This window comes from Schistocerca piceifrons, chromosome 2 (assembly GCF_021461385.2).
Source record: "Schistocerca piceifrons isolate TAMUIC-IGC-003096 chromosome 2, iqSchPice1.1, whole genome shotgun sequence".
Taxonomy (NCBI): Eukaryota; Metazoa; Arthropoda; class Insecta; order Orthoptera; family Acrididae; genus Schistocerca; species Schistocerca piceifrons.
The window spans coordinates 105,848,018-105,868,839 of record NC_060139.1 but is presented as its reverse complement, the minus strand read 5'-3'; the positions used below and the strand labels follow the sequence as shown (position 1 = coordinate 105,868,839).

Here is a 20,822-nt window from a genome sequence, read left to right as displayed (position 1 = left end):
AATACTGTGAGCTCCTTGCGAGTGCGCAGACTTATGCTAGGCCTTACGTTGTCAAGGAGAAGAGTAAGTTCGTTTGCATTTTTGTGACCACACTAAAGACGTTTCTTCACTTTCCTGGAGGTGGCACAGTACACTGCAGAGATGATCATTGCATCGTGGAGGAGGACGTCAAACAGAGTAGCCCATTTAAAGCCACAGAAGACAGTCGCCATGACTTCACTGTGTGAGGGTGCGGCTTTGAACATTTTCTTGGGAAGAGAGGTAGTTTGGCCCCATTCCATGGCTTGCTGTTGTTTTAGGTTCTAAGGGATGAACTGACGTTTCATTGCGTCTACTGATGTTCCACAAAAACATTGTTACCATCAGCCTCGGAACGCACAAAAAATTCCGCACAGATGGTCCTTCATTGCTCTTTATGGTCTTCTGCTGGGCTGTGAGCAACCCAGTGGGCACACTGCTTTGAGTACCCCAACTGGTGGAGAGTGAGTCAGCACTATAAACAGAGGGGTCCAGCTGTGCAAGTAGGTGTTTGGTTGTGATCCGTCGATCACCTCGAATGAGAATGTCCGCACGTTACAACATTGCAGGAAACACTGCCTTGTCAGCCGGCTGGCACGTAGGACAGGCTTGTGCGACTTTGTTGCGGTGATAACAGACGCGTAGGGCATCGAGTCACCATGCTTTTATTTTCCTCTAGCTATCCGAAGACACTCCGCAAACGATGTGAACATCAGCGATTCTCTGGTTTTCGGCAAAAAGAAAATCAGTGACAGCCCTCTGCTTGGAAGGCACCTCTGTTACAGACGCCATTTTGGTGGTTACGTATAGCACCGCCACCTACCGTAATGTAATGGAACTATAGGGTCAGAAGCAGGAATATTCCACGATTTCCCACAACAAATTCCGCATTTTCTTTTTCAACCGGAACTGGTTGAGGAAAAAGTTTGTTGCCTTAGCTACAGATCACCCCTCGTATTTTTTCCATTAACATTACATCCATATTCGTTGGTTATCTGTAAAGCGCCAATTACAAAAGTACTGTGAATAGTTTGAGTAAGATAGGTACTCGAAAAATTACGTGCAATGATTACAAAAGGTTCTCTTCTACATCTACATCTACATCCATACTCCGCAAGGCACCTGACGGTGTGTGGCGGAGGGTACCTTGAGTACCCCTATCAGTTCTCCCTTCTATTTCAGTCTCGTATTGTTCGTGGAAAGATGGATTGTCGGTATGCCTCTGTGTGGGCTCTAATCTCTCTGATTTTATCCTCATGGTCTCTTCGCGAGTTATACGTAGGAGGGAGCAATATACTGCTTGACTCCTCGGTGAAGGTACGTTCTCGAAACTTCAACAAAAGCCCGTACCATTTAAATCACTCCTAATGCGTACTCCCAGATAATTTATGGAATTAACTGCTTCCAGTTTCTGACCCGCTATATTGTAGCTAAATGATAAGGGATCTTTCTTTCTGTGTAGTCACAGCACATTACACTTGTCTACATTGAGATTCAATTGCCATTCCCCGCACCATGCGTCAATTCGCTGCAGATCCTCCTGCATTTCAGTACAATTTTACATTGTTACAACCTCTCGATATTACACAGCATCGTCCGCAAAAAGCCTCAGTGAACTTCCGATGTCATCCACAAGGTCATTTATGTATATTGTGAATAGCAACGGTCCTACGACACTTCCCTGCGGCACACCTGAAATGACTCTTACTTCGGAAGACTTCTCTCCATTGAGAATGACATACTGCGTTCTGTTATCTAGGAACTCTTCAATCCAATCACACAACTGGTCTGATAGTCCATATGCTCTTACTTTGTTCATTAAACGACTGTGGGTAACTGTATCGAACACCTTGCAGAAGTCAAGACCCACGGCATCTACCTTGGAACCCGTGTCTATGGCCCTCTGAGTCTCGTGGACTAATAGCGCGAGCTGGGTTTCACACGATCGTCTTTTACGAAACCCATGCTGTTTCCTACAGAGTAGATTTCTAGTCTCCAGAAAAGTCATTATACTCGAACATACGTGTTCCAAAATTCTACAACTGATCGACGTTAGAGATATGGGTCTAAAGTTCTGCACATCTGTACGACGTCCCTTCTTGAAAGCGGGGATGACCTGTGCCCTTTCCCAATCCTTTGGAACGCCACGCTCTTCTAGAGACCTACGGTACACCGCTCCAAGAAGGGGGGCAAGTTCCTCTGTGTAAAATCGAACTGGTATCCCATCAGGTCCAGCGGCCGTTCCTCTTTTGAGCGATTTTAAATGTTTCTCTAACCCTCTGTCGTCTATTTTGATCTCTACCATTTTGTCATCTGTGCGACAATCTAGAGAAGGAACTACAGTGCAGCCTTCCTCTGTGAAACAGCTTTGGAAAAAGAGTTTAGTATTTCGGCCTTTAGTCTGTCATCCTCTGTTACAGTACCATTTTGGTCTCACAGTGTCTGGACATTTTGTTTTGATCCACCTACCGCTTTGACATAAGACCAAAATTTCTTACGATTTTCTGCCAAGTCAGTACATAGAACTTTACATTCGAATTCATTGAACGCCTCTCGCATAGCCCTCCTAACACTACATTGCACTTCGCGTAATTTTTGTTTGTTTGCAAGGCTATGGCTATGTTTATGTTTGCTGTGAATTTCCCTTTGCTTCCGCAGCAGTTTTCTAACTCGGTTGTTGTACCACGGTGGCTCTTTTCCATCTCTTACTATCTTGTTGGGCACATACTCATCTAACGCATATTGTACGATGGTTTTGAACTTTGTCCACTGATCCTCAACACTATCTGTATTTGAGACAAAACTTTTATGTTGAGCCATCAACATAAAAAATGGTGTTGCGGGGATTCTGTCTGCAAATGTGTGTGACCTTCGATTTGAAAATATATATTTCTCAGGGGAACATAAATCATTAGAATCAGAAGCGGTAGGTTGTTATAGAAACATACGATTTATTGCGTAAAGAAGGCAGAGACTACAGGAGTAACACACTTTCGGTGGCGGCTCCGCCGAGGCCATCACATGCTTCAACCAAGGCAGATGCGTGTCGATGCGCGAGTAGATGCACGGCTTCAATGTCGTGCAGTTCAGGCACGATGAGACCACGCCCACCTGTCAGGGGAAAGAGGCCACAGTCAGAGCTGGCTGGTAGCAGCCACCTGCCCTCGTCACCGCAGCGTGCCGTTGACAGACTTGCGCATGTAACGTCCAAGACAAAATTAACAATCACTTGTAAGGCTTGTATATCGGGTCAGCACCAACTCACGATTACTAAGTCAGAAAACTAGGTTCGGCGGATGATATCACTCCATTGCAAGATGAAGATTCACTACGAGCAGACTGTGTGCTCATCTGAAATTTCTTGGCAAATAAAAACTGTGTGCCGGACGTGGAATCGAACTCGGAATCTACCTTTCAGGGCAAACGTTCATCCAACTGGCTTCGCCATGCATGACATACGATTGTCGCTGAAAGTCGTAATTCCGCTCGTACCTCTCTCCCTATTTTCCAGCTTTAGGGCACCTGCCCACGACAGGCAAAGGTTCCAGGTAACAGTCCCGTTCCAACAGGAAGTTTTAATTTGCCAAGGATTTTAAAGTCAGCACACTCTCCGTTTCAGGGTGAATGTTCATCCTCCAAACGTGCCTTACGTCGTGGCTAAGCCATTTCTCCTCAATATCGTCTCTTCCATGCGTACCAGTCAAACAAGGTATGCGGGAAAACTGTGAAAAGTAGGAGGGAGGTAATGGCAAATTAATGCTCACATGACCAGGCGTGAGTTGTGCTGGAGAGCTAAATTGGTATAGCACCTGCGACGAAAGGTAAGGTTTTGGTTTCGAGTCCCGGCCCAACACAGAGTCTGAATCTACCAGGAATTTTTATATGGTTTCATATTATTTTCCTATAACTAGTAACAACGTCAATACATTAATTATAATTTTAATTAGCTATATGAATATACAGTTATATGAATATACAGCTAATATAAAATATCTAAGGCCTATATTTAAACAGTGACAGATGCGTACAATAACACTTTTGGTGTAAATTCCGGGTTCTTGTGACTTCCCGTGCATCGCCTTCTGACTATTTTCAAGCGTAAACTGCACGCCAGTAGCAGGCGGGAGGGCTCTGTGTGCCCTATCGATTCTGTAGCTCCATGTCACATAAAAACGGTAATGTGATGAAACTATACATAACGTAAACATCTCGTAGACGAAAACAGTGTTCAATAAGTTGCTGGGAAAGGGAAAGGTCACGTTCGCAACAGCGCTAGAAAACCAGAAGAAAATTTGAGCCTCCATCAGCTATTGCAAACTAGAGTGGCAATAACCATGAGATATTCCGAAATATGAAAAGTAGGTACAGGACATTTGGAGGAAACTGCATTGTCTCCAAGTCAAAAATAGCAGTTTACCCCTAAAGAAGAGTTTCAGAGATGTGTGTTTCTCCCATTATAACTTCTTGTAGTTTTTGCCGATGTTGCCATTTTTCTTAGTCTGAAGACTAGTGCCTCGTAAGTTTGCACGGAAACCCCACTACATAACTGCATAATTAATGCAACGTCCGTTCATGCGAGCCTGTATCCTGTTATCAATATTAGGCCTCTCGCTGCTACTCTTTTCTTCCAAATTCTTGAATTTTTATGTGATGATACCGAACCAGTTTCTTTTATAGAATTTCTCTTACCATTTTAGACTCCTTCTTATATCCTATTTATGCCATCCATCGTCTGTTTTCTGTTTGACATATGAACAATCCAGTCTACTACTTTTAGTGACCCATTGCCTAATATATTTCTCTCAGCATTACCTTGCCCTTGCTTTACTTTTGTTGATAGCCATCTTACAACATATTTTCAAAACCAATCCATTCCTACAGTTGTTATCAGATGAAAACCAAAAATCGTAAAGTAATTTATAAAATGCCTTTTAACGATCAGGCCTATATATCAACTACCGGTTTCGGTCATAGACCACTATCACTGGGTGTCTATCAACATCGAAACTAGAATCATTTGAGAAAATACATTGTGCTCGAAAATGATATAACTCAACAAAAACTTGGGTGCAAAATCAAATATGTATACTTACAAGGTAAAACAGTTCAGTTAAGATCAAATCTCATTTTCCTTTAAGTTGATACAGCATCAAGTTTGTCAAGATGAAAGCATCCAGTCAAAGATCGTAATCCGTTCTTGAAATACTAACGAAGGTATCTCACAATGCTTGAAGTGAAATATACAGTTTACCACAGGAGAAAGAAATGAACGTAAAAGTGGGAAAGTTCCACATTTTCAGGGTAACATCAATGATAGTGCATTTGTAAGACATAGCCAACATAACAAGCAAATTTATATCATTAACAAAGCAAAGGACAGAATACGTTTACCAAACATCCTTGACAGACGGAAGACGTGCAAAATAGGGATAGTGAAAGTTACAGTGCACAAAATAAAAGAAAAGTCCACACAACATAACAAATACATAAATCATACTTATAGTGCAATAATATTCCAGTAATATAAACAACAGTCCCATAATTAAAGTGAAACATCGTATATCAGGCGGTACCTAACCTACTACAACAAACTTTATGCAGTAATTCTTAAGTGGATCATACAGGGTACAGATGAAGAAATACAAAGTTTTTTTGTACAACAAATGGTCATTTTACAAAACGTTCGTCTGATCTGTAAATGTCACAATGTAGATTTGCCTTTCTTCAAAACATCTTTTAAGATAAGTCATAGAGTCTGTACTGCCACAAATTTTTCCAGAAGCCAATGTTATCTTCCATCAGTCCAACTTCTATCAATCATTCCATTCTTCTATAGATAATTTTTGCCACTAATGTCCATCCACGACTTACTCGAGAAATACATAAATGACGTGATCTGTCGCAAATGTACTGTTTCACTTGGCGATTATACATCTCCATAGAGGTTGAAAACAGGTAAGTAGCCCGACGAAATGCGAGGGATTGTAGAGGGTATCAGACTTTTCAGTCTTTATCTGATGTCCTGAATCCTGTTAGGTTCATTGGGAGATTTTAGGTCTGATGTGCGTCATCTAACTTCGACGGTGTGTGTGTGTGTGTGTGTGTGTGTGTGTGTGTGTGTGTGTATGTGTGTGTGTGTGTGTGTGTGTGTCTGATGAAACAAAAAGCACCTATTCAAACTTGGCTACTAGCAACACAAAAATGTCTCTGACAAAATTTTGGCCTCTTCATATTTTCGGTAGAAAATGGACATCTGAATGTTGTGGCTACTTAGGATCCTGTCAATAGAAGTGGGACCAGTGGTACAATTCTTGAAAAGCCTGCACCACATGTTGACAGATGAAGTGTGTTTACCCAGTTCTGTCGCTTAGCGTGGGTTTTCAAGTGTCCCGTACTGCATACAACGAATGTTCTACAAACGATGCTTCACCCGTTAACAAAATCTTGCGCATAAGAACAACAGAACATTCTAATTTTCTTAAACACCGTTCTGAGAACTATAACCGAATTAAAAAGTCTTTATCACGAAGCAGTTGCCGAGGTGTAGAAAGTATTGCCTTTGCTGGAATGCAGCATATTTGCAGAACAGTCGTTTGGTTCATTCCACTCCACATTCAACCTGCCTCGTCGTGCCACGTGGAGTGTTTCCATCAGTATTCAAATTGTCATGTAGGCTGAGAGTGGACACACTGTTACTAACAGTTCTCTGGATACTTCTGATAAGACAGTGTATGTGATCAAGTCCAACACAAGTTATGTTACTGAAGTCCTATTTGAAGTTTCTTCCCTGTGCCACGGTACAAATTATAACGTTCAGTTTAAATGAAAACGTAACCAAAATTCTGTACCTATAAACGTAAAAAACTATGAGGACCTCGATATGTGAGAAAATGTGCCGCATCCATCAGTAATAACCCAGTAATAGCCGCACCAGGATTATTACGTCGTTCTGGATACATTTTGTGTGGCCCGTCCAAGCTGCATCACCCCTATATGTACAGGGTGAGTCACCTGCCCCTACCGATGTAGTTTTATGAAACCCTCAATGTCCAGAATATCTTCAAAAGTAATGCAAGAGATTTTCTCATTCTTTCACTCACTATGTGCAGAGCTCCAGCTCCACAGAAAAAGTGAACGGGAACTTTTTGTAGGAAATTTAATGTGGTTAAATATTTGCTAGGATACGTTTTAGCTGGAGGCCACAGATTTCGAGTTATTCAAGAAAAACGTAGATAGTTATCCGTAAACGCACCTCTATACAAACGCTTTACCTACCGCACTTGGTTCCATCAAGCTGCGTCTATACTTTGTTTTTCCAAGTGGAGTTCTGTGTACAGATGAATGCAAGTTCACTAGGGACTGTATTCTGAATTGATAAAAGAGCCATGTCTGGGCAGACAAAAACCTTCGTGTCATGCATGTTCAAAGATTTCAGCACCAGTTTGATATTGATGTGTGGGCAGGTATTCTTTACGGTCACGTGAAGCGGCCATACCTTCTTCCCCTCAAGCTAACTGGTCCTGCGTGCTTCAGCTTCCTACAAAATGTCGTGGACTCGTTCTTGGAAGCTGTGCCACTGAATGTCAGTCAGAAAATGTGGTTTCCATGATAGTGCATCACCCTACTTTTCACGTGCGGTTCGGAAACATCGCAACGGACGCTATGGTGAAAGACTGATAGGCCGAAGCGGTCCAACTGCGTGACCGCCGAGATCGCTGGATTTAACTCCTATGGTCTACTTGTTGTGGGACCGTATGCAGGTAATTTACGAGACTCCTGTGGAGGCAGAAGGAAGATCTGGTGCCACGATTTCTGGCCGCTGTACTAGAAACTGAAGAGTCAACAGATGGAACTGAGAGATTGCGTCGTAAGTACAATGTCTGTAACAACGTTCATGGTCACCATATCGAACTGCAGACGCAGTGCATCAGTACTCTTTTCTACATAGAGTACGCTGGTTTTTCCTTTGTCTTGGAAAAATGTAAACACGTAATGTTCAAGTGTTAATGCAAAAAGGTGAACTTCAATGATAAGTGGATGTTTCGTTATGTTTCTTTTCGAATTGTTACCTAGTAACTGCACTGTGTCACGCCTAATTCAATTCGTCAAGGGGAAGTGGATGACTTAAGCATCTGAAATGAAACCGTCGTAAAACGGAAGAGGTACTTTTCCGGACATGGGTTCCTATTCAAAATATTATCTACTCACTCCCCTCTACAAATTACAGAAATTTGTAATTGGAATTTCCGAATACCTTATATACCCCACCAGGCGTGGTAACAAGGCTGAACACGAACAGTAATGCACTCAGATGCCCGTCTTACCTCGTCTTAGGCATTTTCACGTACAAGAATTTGTGTGCCCGCCGCTGATGAATACGTCTTCCGAGATACGCCGACATACGGCCATGTTGAGGCGTAGCGCCGTATAACGATCCTGCCTTGGAGGCGGTTAAGTGGGAGATGTGTCTCAGAGCTGGATAGTGACAGATGGTGACGCGAGACTGGACGCGCACGTAGTTTATGTATCAGTCGATAGAGGACAATATTGGATAGGGGGACTGTGATTTTAGTTTCGATTGTGCCCACTACAGTGCCCTAAAGTAGTAGAATGTTTTTCATAAACTGTTCTAGTATTTTCATAAATTGTTATTATGTTTTTTTGTATGTAGAATGTTGTAAATGTGTTTCAGCAGTATGAATGATGCGTGAGTGTGGTATAAGGTTAATATGAAGATAATTGTTTAACGATTTATGTAGTAGGATGTAGTGTGGGAACATTTCGAAGAAGTATGGATATGGACAAAGGGGATTTTTGTAGAATAGTTTTGAACAGTAAGTTTATGGTAAAGGGAAAGTTAATTCAGGTATAAATAACAATAGTAAATAATTTTATGCATCAGCAAAACTTCAGCATATTAGATAATTACGTCGGTAAAAAGTGCAGTCATTAGATTTACTATTTTGCCATTGGTTATTGATGAAAAGCGCGGACTGACGCGGGAGAATGTTGTTTAGCTATTGGCTGTTGAGTAAACTGACCAATGGTAAAGCAATATTCTTCGCGCGCTTTTCTCGGCTGGTAGAGAAGACTTAGAGTATTCTAGAGAGGAGTCGAAGCCTAGCCATGAAAGAGATCGGACGTGTGCAGTAGTAGTTCCGATGGAAATAATAAGTTGCCGGATCTAGCAGTGTTTCATACATCAAAAGTGTTGGAAAGTGACGGCATAATTATGCCGATGTGTGTGTAGAAATTTCGGAATTTTTAACTGAATTTTGTGACGATATAAGACATATATTCCGCGTGGCGTATTGAGCAGGTCGGTGGCTAAAAACTGTGACTGCATTTGCTACCGACAGACTTAATATTTGGCGACCATTATCAATCAAAAACAATCAGTATTTTTGTAGCTATTACGTTTTCGGGAAATGAAACACCATAAAACTGCTAACGTGAGTGAAAGGGATTGTGAGTGACTGTGTTAAGACTAGCACGGGCTTGGCAGTGATAGTTGTTAATGTAAGTTTCAGAATATATTAATTGAGGACAAAATTTCCAACCTTTCATTTCATATGAAAACTTTCTCACGAAACGTAGATTAGTGACTTTAATTGCAGCCTGGTTCACGTCGAAGTACAGTAGGTTTCACTCGGCTTCCCTACTGATGATCTGCTGAGACAATGTTCACAGATAGGTGCAGGTCCGTCGTAAAGGGACGGAAAGAACCGCGCCGCCGCAATGTCTTCTAGGTGCTTCACTGTCTTTAGCCGGGCAGTGTATATGCATACCCACTAGCGAGCGAAACCATTAGATTTCCGTAACAGCTTCCCGATCTCGAACGTGCATTACAGTGATTCACTAATGGCTCACCTGAAAGCCGCGGCACATGAGAGGCGAACCAGAGTCGCCCATGCAGCCGACCACATTCTCCGCGTACGTGCAGAGATTCGCAGTAGCGTCCAGATCTCTCTCCGTCTTATCAGAGCAATCTTCGATGTCCAACAGAGAGACTCTCATCTCAAACAGCAGCTTCGGCCCCCTGCGAACATTCGCAAGCCTAGTCCAGTCGTCCGCTGGCCAAAGTGTTAAGAATCTACTTCCAATCCACATTTACGTCGTGTTGCAACATACAGTGTCGGAAAAAAGCTGTAAAATCAAAATTTAAAAAAAGAAGTGAACTAATGAAACTTCTGGAATACATTTGTTTAGGTAACACATTTAAGTGATTAACATTGCAAGATCACAAGGTAACGTAAACCCCAGATAAGCTCTTAAAACTAAACTCCGCCCGAACAGGCCAGGCTCAACGGTACCGACCGGTCGCCGTGTCATCTTCAGCCCACAGCATCACTGGATGCGGATATGGTGGAGCATGTGATCAGCAAACCGGTCTTCTGGCAGTATGTCAGTTTACAAGACCGGAGCCGCTACTTCTCAATCAAGAAGGTCTTCAGTTTGCCTCACAAGCGCTTGCCAACAGCGCTCGGCAGACCGGATGGTCACCCATCCAAGTGCTAGCCCAGCCCGACCGCGCCTAACTTCGGTGATCTGACGGGAACCGGTGTTATCATTGGGGCAAGGAGTTGGAGATAAGACCTTGCAAAAGTGAAATACAGGTACATTAATAACCCGTGTAACAGACAGCACGTTGAATGCAAGCATGCGAACGTGTATGCATTGTGTTGTGGACGGGTCGGATCCGAGTTCGTGGGATGGAGTTACATACCTGTTCCACTTGGTCGGTCAATATAGGGACGGTTAATACTGTTTGCTAACGACGCTTTAGTTGTCGTCCGATGATGTCCGATATGTGGTAGACTGGAGACAGATCTGGTGATCGAGCAGGCCAAGGCAACATGTCGACACTGTATACAGCATGTTGGGTTACAACAGCGGTTGTTGTTGTTGTTGTGGTCTTCAGTCCTGAGACTGGTTTGATGCAGCTCTCCATGCTACTCTATCCTGTGCTAGTTTCTTCATCTCCCAGTACCTACTGCAACCTACATCCTTCTGAATCTGCTTAGTGTATTCATCTCTTGGTCTCCCTCAACGATTTTTACTCTCCATGCTGCCCTCCAATGCTAAATTTGTGATCCCTTGATGCCTCAAAACATGCCCTACCAACCGATCCCTTCTTCTAGTCAAGTTGTGCCACAAACTTCTCTTCTCCCCAATCCTATTCAATACCTCCTCATTAGTTACGTGATCTACCCACCTTATCTTCAGCTTTCTTCTGTAGCACCACATTTCGAAAGCTTCTATTCTCTTCTCGTCCAAACTAGTTGTCGTCCATGTTTCACTCCCATACATGGCTACACTCCATACAAATACTTTCAGAAACGACTTCCTGACACTTAAATCTATACTCGATGTTAACAAATTTCTCTTCTTCAGAAACGATTTCCTTGCCATTGCCAGTCTACATTTTATATCCTCTCTACTTCGACCATCGTCAGTTATTTTACTCCGTAAATAGCAAAACTCCTTTACTACTTTAAGTGTCTCATTTCCTAATCTAATTCCCTCAGCATCACCCGATTTAATTTGACTACATTCCATTATCCTCGTTTTGCTTTTGTTGATGTTCATCTTATATCCTCCTTTCCAGACACTGTCCATTCCGTTCAACTGCTCTTCCAAGTCCTTTGCTGTCTCTGACAGAATTACAATGTCATCGGCGAACCTCAAAGTTTTTACTTCTCCATGAATTTTGATACCTACTCCGAATTTTGTTTCCTTTATCTAGCCACAACAGCGGTATGTGGGCGACAATTATCCAGTTGGAAAACTCCTCCTGGAATGCTGTTCACGAATGGCAGCATAGGATATCGAATCACCAGAGTGACGAATGAATTTGCAGCTGTGTAGCGCTGAATAACCACGAGAGTACCCCATCTGTCATACGAAATCACACCCCAGACCATAGCTTCATGTGTAGATCCAGTGCGTCTAGCATGCAGGTAGGTTGGTTGCAGGCCCTCAACGGGTTCCCTTGTACCCACCACACGGCCATACCTTTCGTCAGAAAACGCAATAGATTTCCGCTTTGCCTTCCAATGAGCTCTTGCTTCACATCACTGAAGTCTCATATGGCGGTGGTTTGGGATCAGTGCAATGTAAACTACACAGCGTCTGGTTTGGAGCTGTCCGTGAACTAACCGATTTGTAACAGTTCGTTGTCTCACTATGGCGCCACTGCCGCTCAGATAGCCACTGCAGATGAAGTTCGATGTTCCACAGCCATACGCTGACCACAGTGCTCTACGCTCTCTGTAACACCAAGTGGCTGTTCAGAGCCCGGTGTTCTTGTGATAGTAGATTCCCATGACCACCACTGCCAGAAATCATGTACCGTGGCTAGATTCCTGCCTAGTGTTTTTGCAGTATCGCAGAAGGAGCGGTCAGTTTCTCGTACCCAATTACGTGACCTCGTTCAAGCTCAGAGAATTGTTGATAATGGCATCTTTATCGCCTTAAAGGCATTTTTGAGTAAATCAACTCAACACGTGCAATCCAAAGTGTAACTAACACTCACGACCGTTACAGCGTGTATTTAAAGCAAACCTGATTTGCATCCACATAGTCTCGCTACTACCGCTACTCTTTTGAGACTGGTGCGAAATTTGAATCAAGCATCTTTCAGGGGTAGAAACGCGCCTACCAAATTTAGTTTATATTCACAAAACTCCTTCTTGGTGTTGTGATCCCTTTCGTGTCAGTGTATAACTACAAGAAGTTTGCTTTTAGTAGGCTGTAACATGACAGGCAGGATCACCTGAATGTCTGTGCTGGGCATAACACTACCACTGCTCTTTATTTACGTTCTGAAACTATATTGGTGATCAATTATGGTGTATGGCAACAGTGCAGTGTTATCCTCTGAAAGGAATTTTGTTGTGTTGACTGTGATGTACCTAACGTAGGTGGTTTATCGGAAGTGAAAGTCAGAATTACGTAAATATTTAAACAGTAACAAACAATATTTTACCTGTCCACACTGCACAAAGAATGAAGAAAAACGGTCGCCAACCTAATTAAGCATGAGAATGATTAACATCTCTTTTCAAAGAGTAAGATATACGCAACATTAATGGAAAGACTCAGCCTATACTTTTCTGTTACGAAAATGCAATGAACCCAGATACAAGCACCAACAAACGTTATAGTGGTAAAGTGAGTACCAACAGTCTTAGTAAATAACAAACCTATTCTCACCAACACAACAAACACTGATGCACTTTTCTATATTAATACTTTGTCAAACTGAGTAACTTCATTAATACTATTACTGCAAGTCGATACTGAATTAGGAATTGGGTATGAACTGTTTCAAATTGACAAAACCTTTCTACATAGCATGAATTTAAATATAGTTCACTTGCAAGCATATTCTCACTGTTCTTTAAAAAAAAGAGGTAACTGTTCTAATGGATAATGACATTCCTAGCCACTTTACCTTCAGTGAGTATAAAACGGTGAGCGGGTACACATAAACTGATATTACACTTATTATAACACAATGAGCACACAACTCACCATAAATATCAAGTGTAGTTAGAATTTTTTATAATAAAGTAACTTTGTGCATTTCGGAATCTTTCAATGGGGGGGGGGGGGCATTAATCTTGACCACTGTAGTAAAGCAAACTAAACACACTTTCATAAACAATTTAAAGAATGCCAAGTTAAGAAAACTGTTTCATAGTTCTTTACCTTTTTGAACCAGAAGTGAGAAATTTTGAAAGATCACAAAACGAAAATTATTAAGAAGTTCAGATACCGGGAGGCTCTCACAAAAGCTACACTTACTTCCTCCCTCGACTTCACCAAAATCCACAATAATTTTAGACAAGTTATTTCACTCAATTTTGAACAAATTTAATTAGGTAATAGTGTTTCCTTTTGAATATCATTTTTCAAAATTGTGACATTCGGAAGTTATAGTTCAAGCGGAGAGGAACCTGAAAGGTGTTGTGATAAGGAAAAAATCAAGGTAGTTACATAAATTAAGTTATAAGTTACCTTATATTTTAGCACACTAAAACATCCAATGTGCTGATCCTTCACTTTACATATCTGTAATTCCTCCATTGCATTACAGTCATTGCGCAGTGTGGTGGCGAGTGCATTTTGGTAGGTGAATTTGCAGGTAGAAATGCTGGACTCTTGTCATTTCTTGGTAGCGACGATCCACAGATTAATAAGTATCATTTCCAGAATAGAGCCAGCTATTTACACTTCCATCCGAGGCCTTGGCACATTGGAAAACGGCACAAAAAGCCACTCTCGGCGCCAGCACAATACACGACTTTTACATAAGCTGTTGACAGTTTGGTAGCTCGTGCCCGACTAACTCTTGGTTCCACCTTTCTATCCATGCCAACCACATTTTGCGCGCGCTGCACGATTTCGTTCAAAATGGTTCAAATGGCTCTGAGCATCATCAGTGTGGTCTTCAGTCCCCTAGAACTTAGAACTACTTAAACCTAACTAACCTAAGGATATCACACACATCCATGCCCGAGGCAGGATTCGAACCTGCGACCGTAGCAGTTGCGCGGCTCCGGACTGAGCGCCTAGAACCGTGAGACCACCCCGGCCGGCACACGACTCCGTTCCCAAGGGGAACCACAACACCTTTTATACATATAAAGAACTAACAACCCTAAGTGAGGATCAGCAATTACATAACAGCAACCAAACATATTAAATAAAACGGAACATTTGCACATATTGACATTTCTACAAAAGAGTATTCACCCAAATTCCAGTTATATATAAGTTTTGTGTCCGTCGAAGTGAGGCAAAGTGTTTAGCTAATAAAGACAATACATTGCACGTGTTTTTACCAGGAAATCAAACTTTTTACAAAGAAAATAGTAAACACTGTTATGGTATCGATACAGTCAAATAATATTTACAACAGTTTAACTACAGAATGCTAAATAAAACAAAAAGGCAAAATAAATCAGTAGAGCTTTACGGCTATGGTGTTACAAGTGGAGGGGGGTGGGGGGCAAGCATGGCGTCGAGGAGTGGAAGCATTCCTTTAACTAAAGAGGCATACACCCAGGGGTCACTGATTCCGCCGCTGTTCCGCACGGTCGAAGACGCAACAAATCCACTGAAAAGACTGCCTGCACTGCGTTTGTCAGTTTTATATTCGAGTTTTGCTCTATGTTAAGGGATCCTTTTCAGACAGCATTGATGGAGTTGTCTAAAAAACTCCATGAAGGACAGCTCGTTTTCTACTATTGAAAAATAGGAGGGAAAGGGGGGGGGGGGGATTCCACCGTCTACAAACTCTAGGGATCGATCCAAGAGAGGATTCAGAACAAAAAAGGTTTAATGAACTTATGGCCGGAAATGCATGGTTTCCGTGCTAGATTCAGTCATATATTTTAACAGAGACTGCACCCTAATAGGTGTTGCGCCACGCAGCCACGGTTAAAGAATGTGCAGAAAATTGATTCCATGTGCCTCAACGGATACGTGTACGCGCTGTAGAATGTTCCGTCTTACACTCCGGCCGCTGTGGCCGAGCGGTTCTAGGCACTTCAGTCCGGAACCAGGCTGCTGCTACGGTCGCAGGTTCGAATCCTTCTTCGGGCATGCGTGTGTGTGATATCCTTAGGTTGGTTAGGTTTAAGTAGTTCTGAGTCTAGGGCACTGATGACCTCAGATGTTAATTCCCATAGTGCTTAGAGCCATTTGAACCATCTGAACCGTCTTACACATTCACGTAGGCCAGGCATCATCCGATCCGTGTCAAAGGAAGCATGAATACGCTGCTACAGTGTCTCCGCATCTGGAATGGGCTCTGCATACACGACAGTTTAGAGATGGTCCCATAACCAGAATTCGTACGGGTCGAGATCCCGTAAATGAGCAGGCCGTGCAACTGGATCCTCTCGTCCGCTCCATTGACGTTAGTGGCGGAGTGGGCTGGAGCAGCATCATGGAGCAGCCACATAACCCTTCGAATCATCAATGGCACCTCTTCCAGCAAAGAAGGCAAAGTCATCTGCAAGAAACACCGATAGTTCCGGCCTTTTAGGCGACGTAGAAGGAAGATTCGTCCCAAAATACGGTCGCCAATTATCCCGGGCCAGACATTGCGGCAGCACCGATGCTGGTGACTCGGTGTCACCATATGGTAGGGGTTCTGCGTACTACCCCACATATGAATGTTATGAAAGTTGAAGATATCATTCCGCGTAAAGGTGGCCTCATCTGTGAATAGGATGGGTGATACAAATCCCGGAATCGTGGCTGCCTGATGAAGGAAGCAGTGACAAAAGTGCTCCCTGATATGGAAAGTCTGTCGCTAGTAAGCGCTGCACAGGCTCTAAGTGATAAGGGTAGTAACAATTGTCATGGAGAACGTTCCACACGGACCAACTGCCTGGTTGGTGTAAGACAAGTTCCTGCACAGACAGCACGATGACTTGTGGAGGAACACCGGCTTTGAGAGTGGCCAAAATCGTTGTAGCTTCCGTACAGGTGGCAGCAGTGAGGAGGGAACCAACGGTGTTGTGCCCTTAGGGACCACCGCACAAAGAAATTATTTTCCAGACAAAAAAATGGTTCCAATGGCTCTGAGTACTATGGGACTTAACATCGGAGGTCATCAGTCCCCTGGAACTTAGAACTACTTAAACCTAACTAACCTAAGGACATCACACACATCCATGCCCGAGGCAGGATTCGAACCTGCCACCGTAGCGGTAGCGCGGTTCCAGTCTGAAGCGCCTACAACCACTCGACCACTCCGACCGGCTTTTACAGACAAATTCCAATTCTGCATACAAAGTCATGATGGGTGTACTCTTGTATGAAGGCTCCGATGGGAACAAGCGCTGTCAGATAGAATCTGTCATGGTCATATTGGTGCAGCACCTCGCATTACTGAGTGGAATGCCTTTCGGTGCACAATACGACAACCTGTGGTTGGCAACGAAGGTAAGCCGCACAGTTGTCATTATATCTTTTGCGGTTTAGGGCCAATAGCTGTACCCCTTCTTCGAGACCTCCGTGACGTCTTTTAACAAGACAGCTCAAAGCAGCCGAATGTTCTTCAAAACTCGCAGCATTTAAAATTTCTAAATCTGGGGTTGCTGAGAAACTGACGCGTCCTCATACGCATGCCACTACGATTGATGAACTCAGCAATTTTGCTGATGCAGCGTGGACCGATGTACCTGTCACCACAACACAAGCTAAGTTCGATACGGTTCCCAGCTGTTTTATAACCAGTATTGCCGTCAGAGATGCCAGATCCGAGTACAAATTTCGCATGTTGTACACACAAAAATCATGTTCTTATTTAATGATGGTTTCACCCTAAACATATGCTGTTTTCGCACCGTAAGTAAAATTTTCTTGTTTACTGTCCGACCCGGAGTTTCCACTTCAACGGTCACCGTTATATATGATTTTGTTGAACAGGACAAAGCATTCTTGGAATGTTCTCATATCCGACTCTATTGCAGCTGTGACGGGGCTGCTAATTTAGGATTCGAACTGTATGTGTTTGTGTGCACCCATTCAGAGCTGCTACTGAATTTCTCATTTAATGTTGTGTAAGCGAGAAAAATGTTTTAAAAATCCACATTTGGTGAAGTTTTTGAGCCAAACTTGGTTGTAAGTGTCTTACAGATGTTCCCCTTGAAGGATTCCGGAAACAGCGATCGTGTGAGACCCAACTCGCTTTATTTGTTCATGAGACCCAGAAAATATTAGATACAGGCTCCCAGGTAGATGCCATTTTCTTTGACTTCCGGAAGGCGTTCGATACAGTTCCGCACTGTCGCCTGATAAACAAAGTAACAGGCTACGGAATATCAGACCAGCTGTGTGGCTGGATTGAAGAGATTTTAGCAAACAGAACACAGCATGTTGTTCTCAATGGAGAGACGTCTACAAACGTTAAAGTAACCTCTGGCGTGCCACAGGGTAGTGTTATGGGACCATTGCTTTTCACAGTATATATAACTGACCTAGTAGACAGTGTCGGAAGTTCCAAGCGGCTTTTCGCGGATGATGCTTTAGTGTAAAGAGAAGTTGTAGCATTACAAATTGCAGCGAAATGCAGGAAGATCTACAGCGGATAGGCACTTGGTGCAGGGAGTGGCAACTAACTCTTAACATAGACAAATGTAATGTATTGCGAATACATAGAAAGAAGGATCCTTTATTGTATGACTATAATAGCAGAACAAACACTGGTAGCGGTTACTTCTGTAAAATATCTGGGAGTATGCGGACGGAACGATTTGAAGTGGAATAATCATATAAGGCGGGAGCCAGGTTGAGATTCATTGGGAGAGTCCTTAGAAAATGTAGTCCATCAACAAATGAAGTGGCTTAAAAAAGCAGTTGTTAAACCTATACTTGAGTGTTGCTCATCAGTGTGGAATCCGTACCAGGTCGGGTTGACAGAAGAGATAGAGAAGATCCAATCAAGAGCGGCGCGTTTCGTCACAGGGTTGTTTGGTAGTCGTGATAGCGTTGCGGAGGTGTTTAGCAAACTCAGGTGGCAGACCCTGCAAGAGAGGCGCTTTGCATCGCGGTGTAGCTTGCTCGCCAGGTTTCGAAAGGGTGCGTTTCTGGATGAGGTATCGAATAAATTGCTTCCTCCTACTTATACCTCCCGAGGAAATCACGAATGTAAAATTAGAGAGATTCGAGCGCGCACGGAGGCTTTCCGGCAGTCGTTCTTCCCGCGAACCATACGCGACTGGAACAGGAAAGGGAGGTAATGACAGTGGCACGTAAAGTGCACTCCGCCACACTCCGTTGGGTGGCTTGCGCAGTGTAAATGTAGATGAATGTAGATGTAGATGAAGTCTCAGAGCTGCAAAACTCATGGGACCATCGAGAAGATGCACGTAATGGTGTTGGATGGAAGACATTTAAATTGCAACAAGGAGAGACGCCGTAGAAAAATCAGGAGGTAACGTCATTGTTCACATACAGACAGTAGTATGAGAATACTTTGTGGAAAATGAGAGTAGGATTTGCTGAAAGCTGGGCACATAAATTTCCTGGCACCATGACTGAGGAAAATTTCACTGCAACATCTCAGACCGGGAGATTCACGTGCTTAGAAAAGTCACGAAGCGTAAGGTTCCGGTCATATTTTAGTAAATGACTAATTCGGAAATTAACTTGAGCAGTGCAGTAGATAACTGATGCACGATGGTAACGCCTTAGAAATTCCGGTGACAGTCGGACAAAGTCTTTTGGATTCACTGATCTGAAGCAACTTCCAATAACCTGTCAATCAGTAGTCAGACGGCTTGAGATCTTGCTACCTGGAAGGCCAACCGTGATGGCAGTGGCTGCTCAGAAGGTGGTCCTCATGAGCGATGTGAACAAATACCATAACAATATGGAGTGGGACGCCTTCCTCCATAAAAGTCGTACCTTGTTGCAGATGTTTATCAGCCCGGCTAGATATGACGCGATTGTAACATCCGGCGTACCTCTGGTAGCCCCAGAACCAGTAGTCATTCGGATTGAGGTCTGGGGACCTGGAAGAGCACACATGACAGAAGTGGCGGCTCTGCACGCGATCCTCATCGAACGATGTTCGCAAGAGATCGTGGCAATACGGGGTGGAGCGCCATCCTACGTAAACGTCGTACTTTGCAGCAGGTGTCCATCAGCTAGGCTGGGGACGATACTATTGTGCAACATATCGGCGTTCCTCACACTCATCAAAAATGGTTCAAATGGCTCTAAGCGCTATGGGACTCAACACCTGAGGTCATCAGTCCCCTAGACTTACAACTACTTAAACTTAACCAACCTAAGGACATCACACACATCCATGCCCGCCGCAGGATTCGAACCTGCGACCGTAGCAGTCGCGCGGTTCCGGACTGAAGCGCCTAGAACTGCTCAGCTACTGAGGCTGGCCTCACACTCATCACGCTGACAGTTTGAAAAGCAGCACTCCGCATTTCCTCGAAGAAAAAAGGTCCAGTCACAGTTAATGTGTGACATTCGAACCGAACCATGACTTTCTCATCATGCAGTGGAGTTTTCACGACACTTCTTTGATTTCCGGTAACCAGAATTCTGCAGCTTTGTGTGTTGCCTTCGCAGTGTGAAATGGGCTTCGTCGGTCCAGAACACGTTATGGAACCAACGATCATCAATCCCCTATCTTTTGATGTACCCACACCGCAAATGCTCGCTATGTCACAAAATCGGTGGCTAGTAGTTCATGATGATGTTGGATTTTGTACGGATAGCATTGAAGGGTACACTTTAGTGTTCGCCAGACAGTAGTGTGTAGAATACCGGTGCGATGTCCGACTACACGAGCGTTGGTATTGCCATGCGGACCAAACAGCGAGTTTATCGGTCCCATTGGGTTAGGGAAGGACGGCGAAGACAATCGGTCGTACCCTTTCAATGGAAACACCCCGGCATTTGCCTGAAGCGATTTAGGAAAATCACGGAAAAACCAAAATCAAAAGGGTCGGACGCAGGTTTCAACCGTCGTCCTTCCGAATGCAAGTACAGTATTGCTAAACACTACGCCACCTCGCCCGGCAACATGGTTTGTGGAATCAATCGTAATTCGATAATATCTGTCTTCAATGACATTTTGAAGAATCCTGAAGCGATACATATTGCAAAACACTGATTTTTTACCGACCTTTCCTGATGAATGTGATCCGTGATTAGACATTTGTAATCATATGGGTATATTACGACAGTCAGTTTGCATCTGTTTTGTATGCACACTCATACTTTACATCTACAAAATATATGTACATAGTGATGGCATT

The 20,822-nt window shown here is 43.4% G+C and overlaps 1 protein-coding gene across 1 annotated transcript in view; it reads right to left on the bottom strand.

The window, feature by feature from the left end:
• Positions 1–956: 956 nt before the first annotated feature.
• Positions 957–20,822, bottom strand: part of LOC124775177 (serine protease 1-like) — a 57,146-nt gene continuing 37,280 nt past the window's right edge. Inside the window, exons 3-5 of the mRNA XM_047250017.1 lie at positions 9,889–10,057; positions 3,010–3,129; positions 957–1,013 (exon numbers count right to left, since the gene is read on the bottom strand). Of these exons, the coding sequence (XP_047105973.1) occupies positions 957–1,013; positions 3,010–3,129; positions 9,889–10,057 (346 nt within the window). The remainder of the gene's footprint in view (positions 1,014–3,009; positions 3,130–9,888; positions 10,058–20,822) is intronic.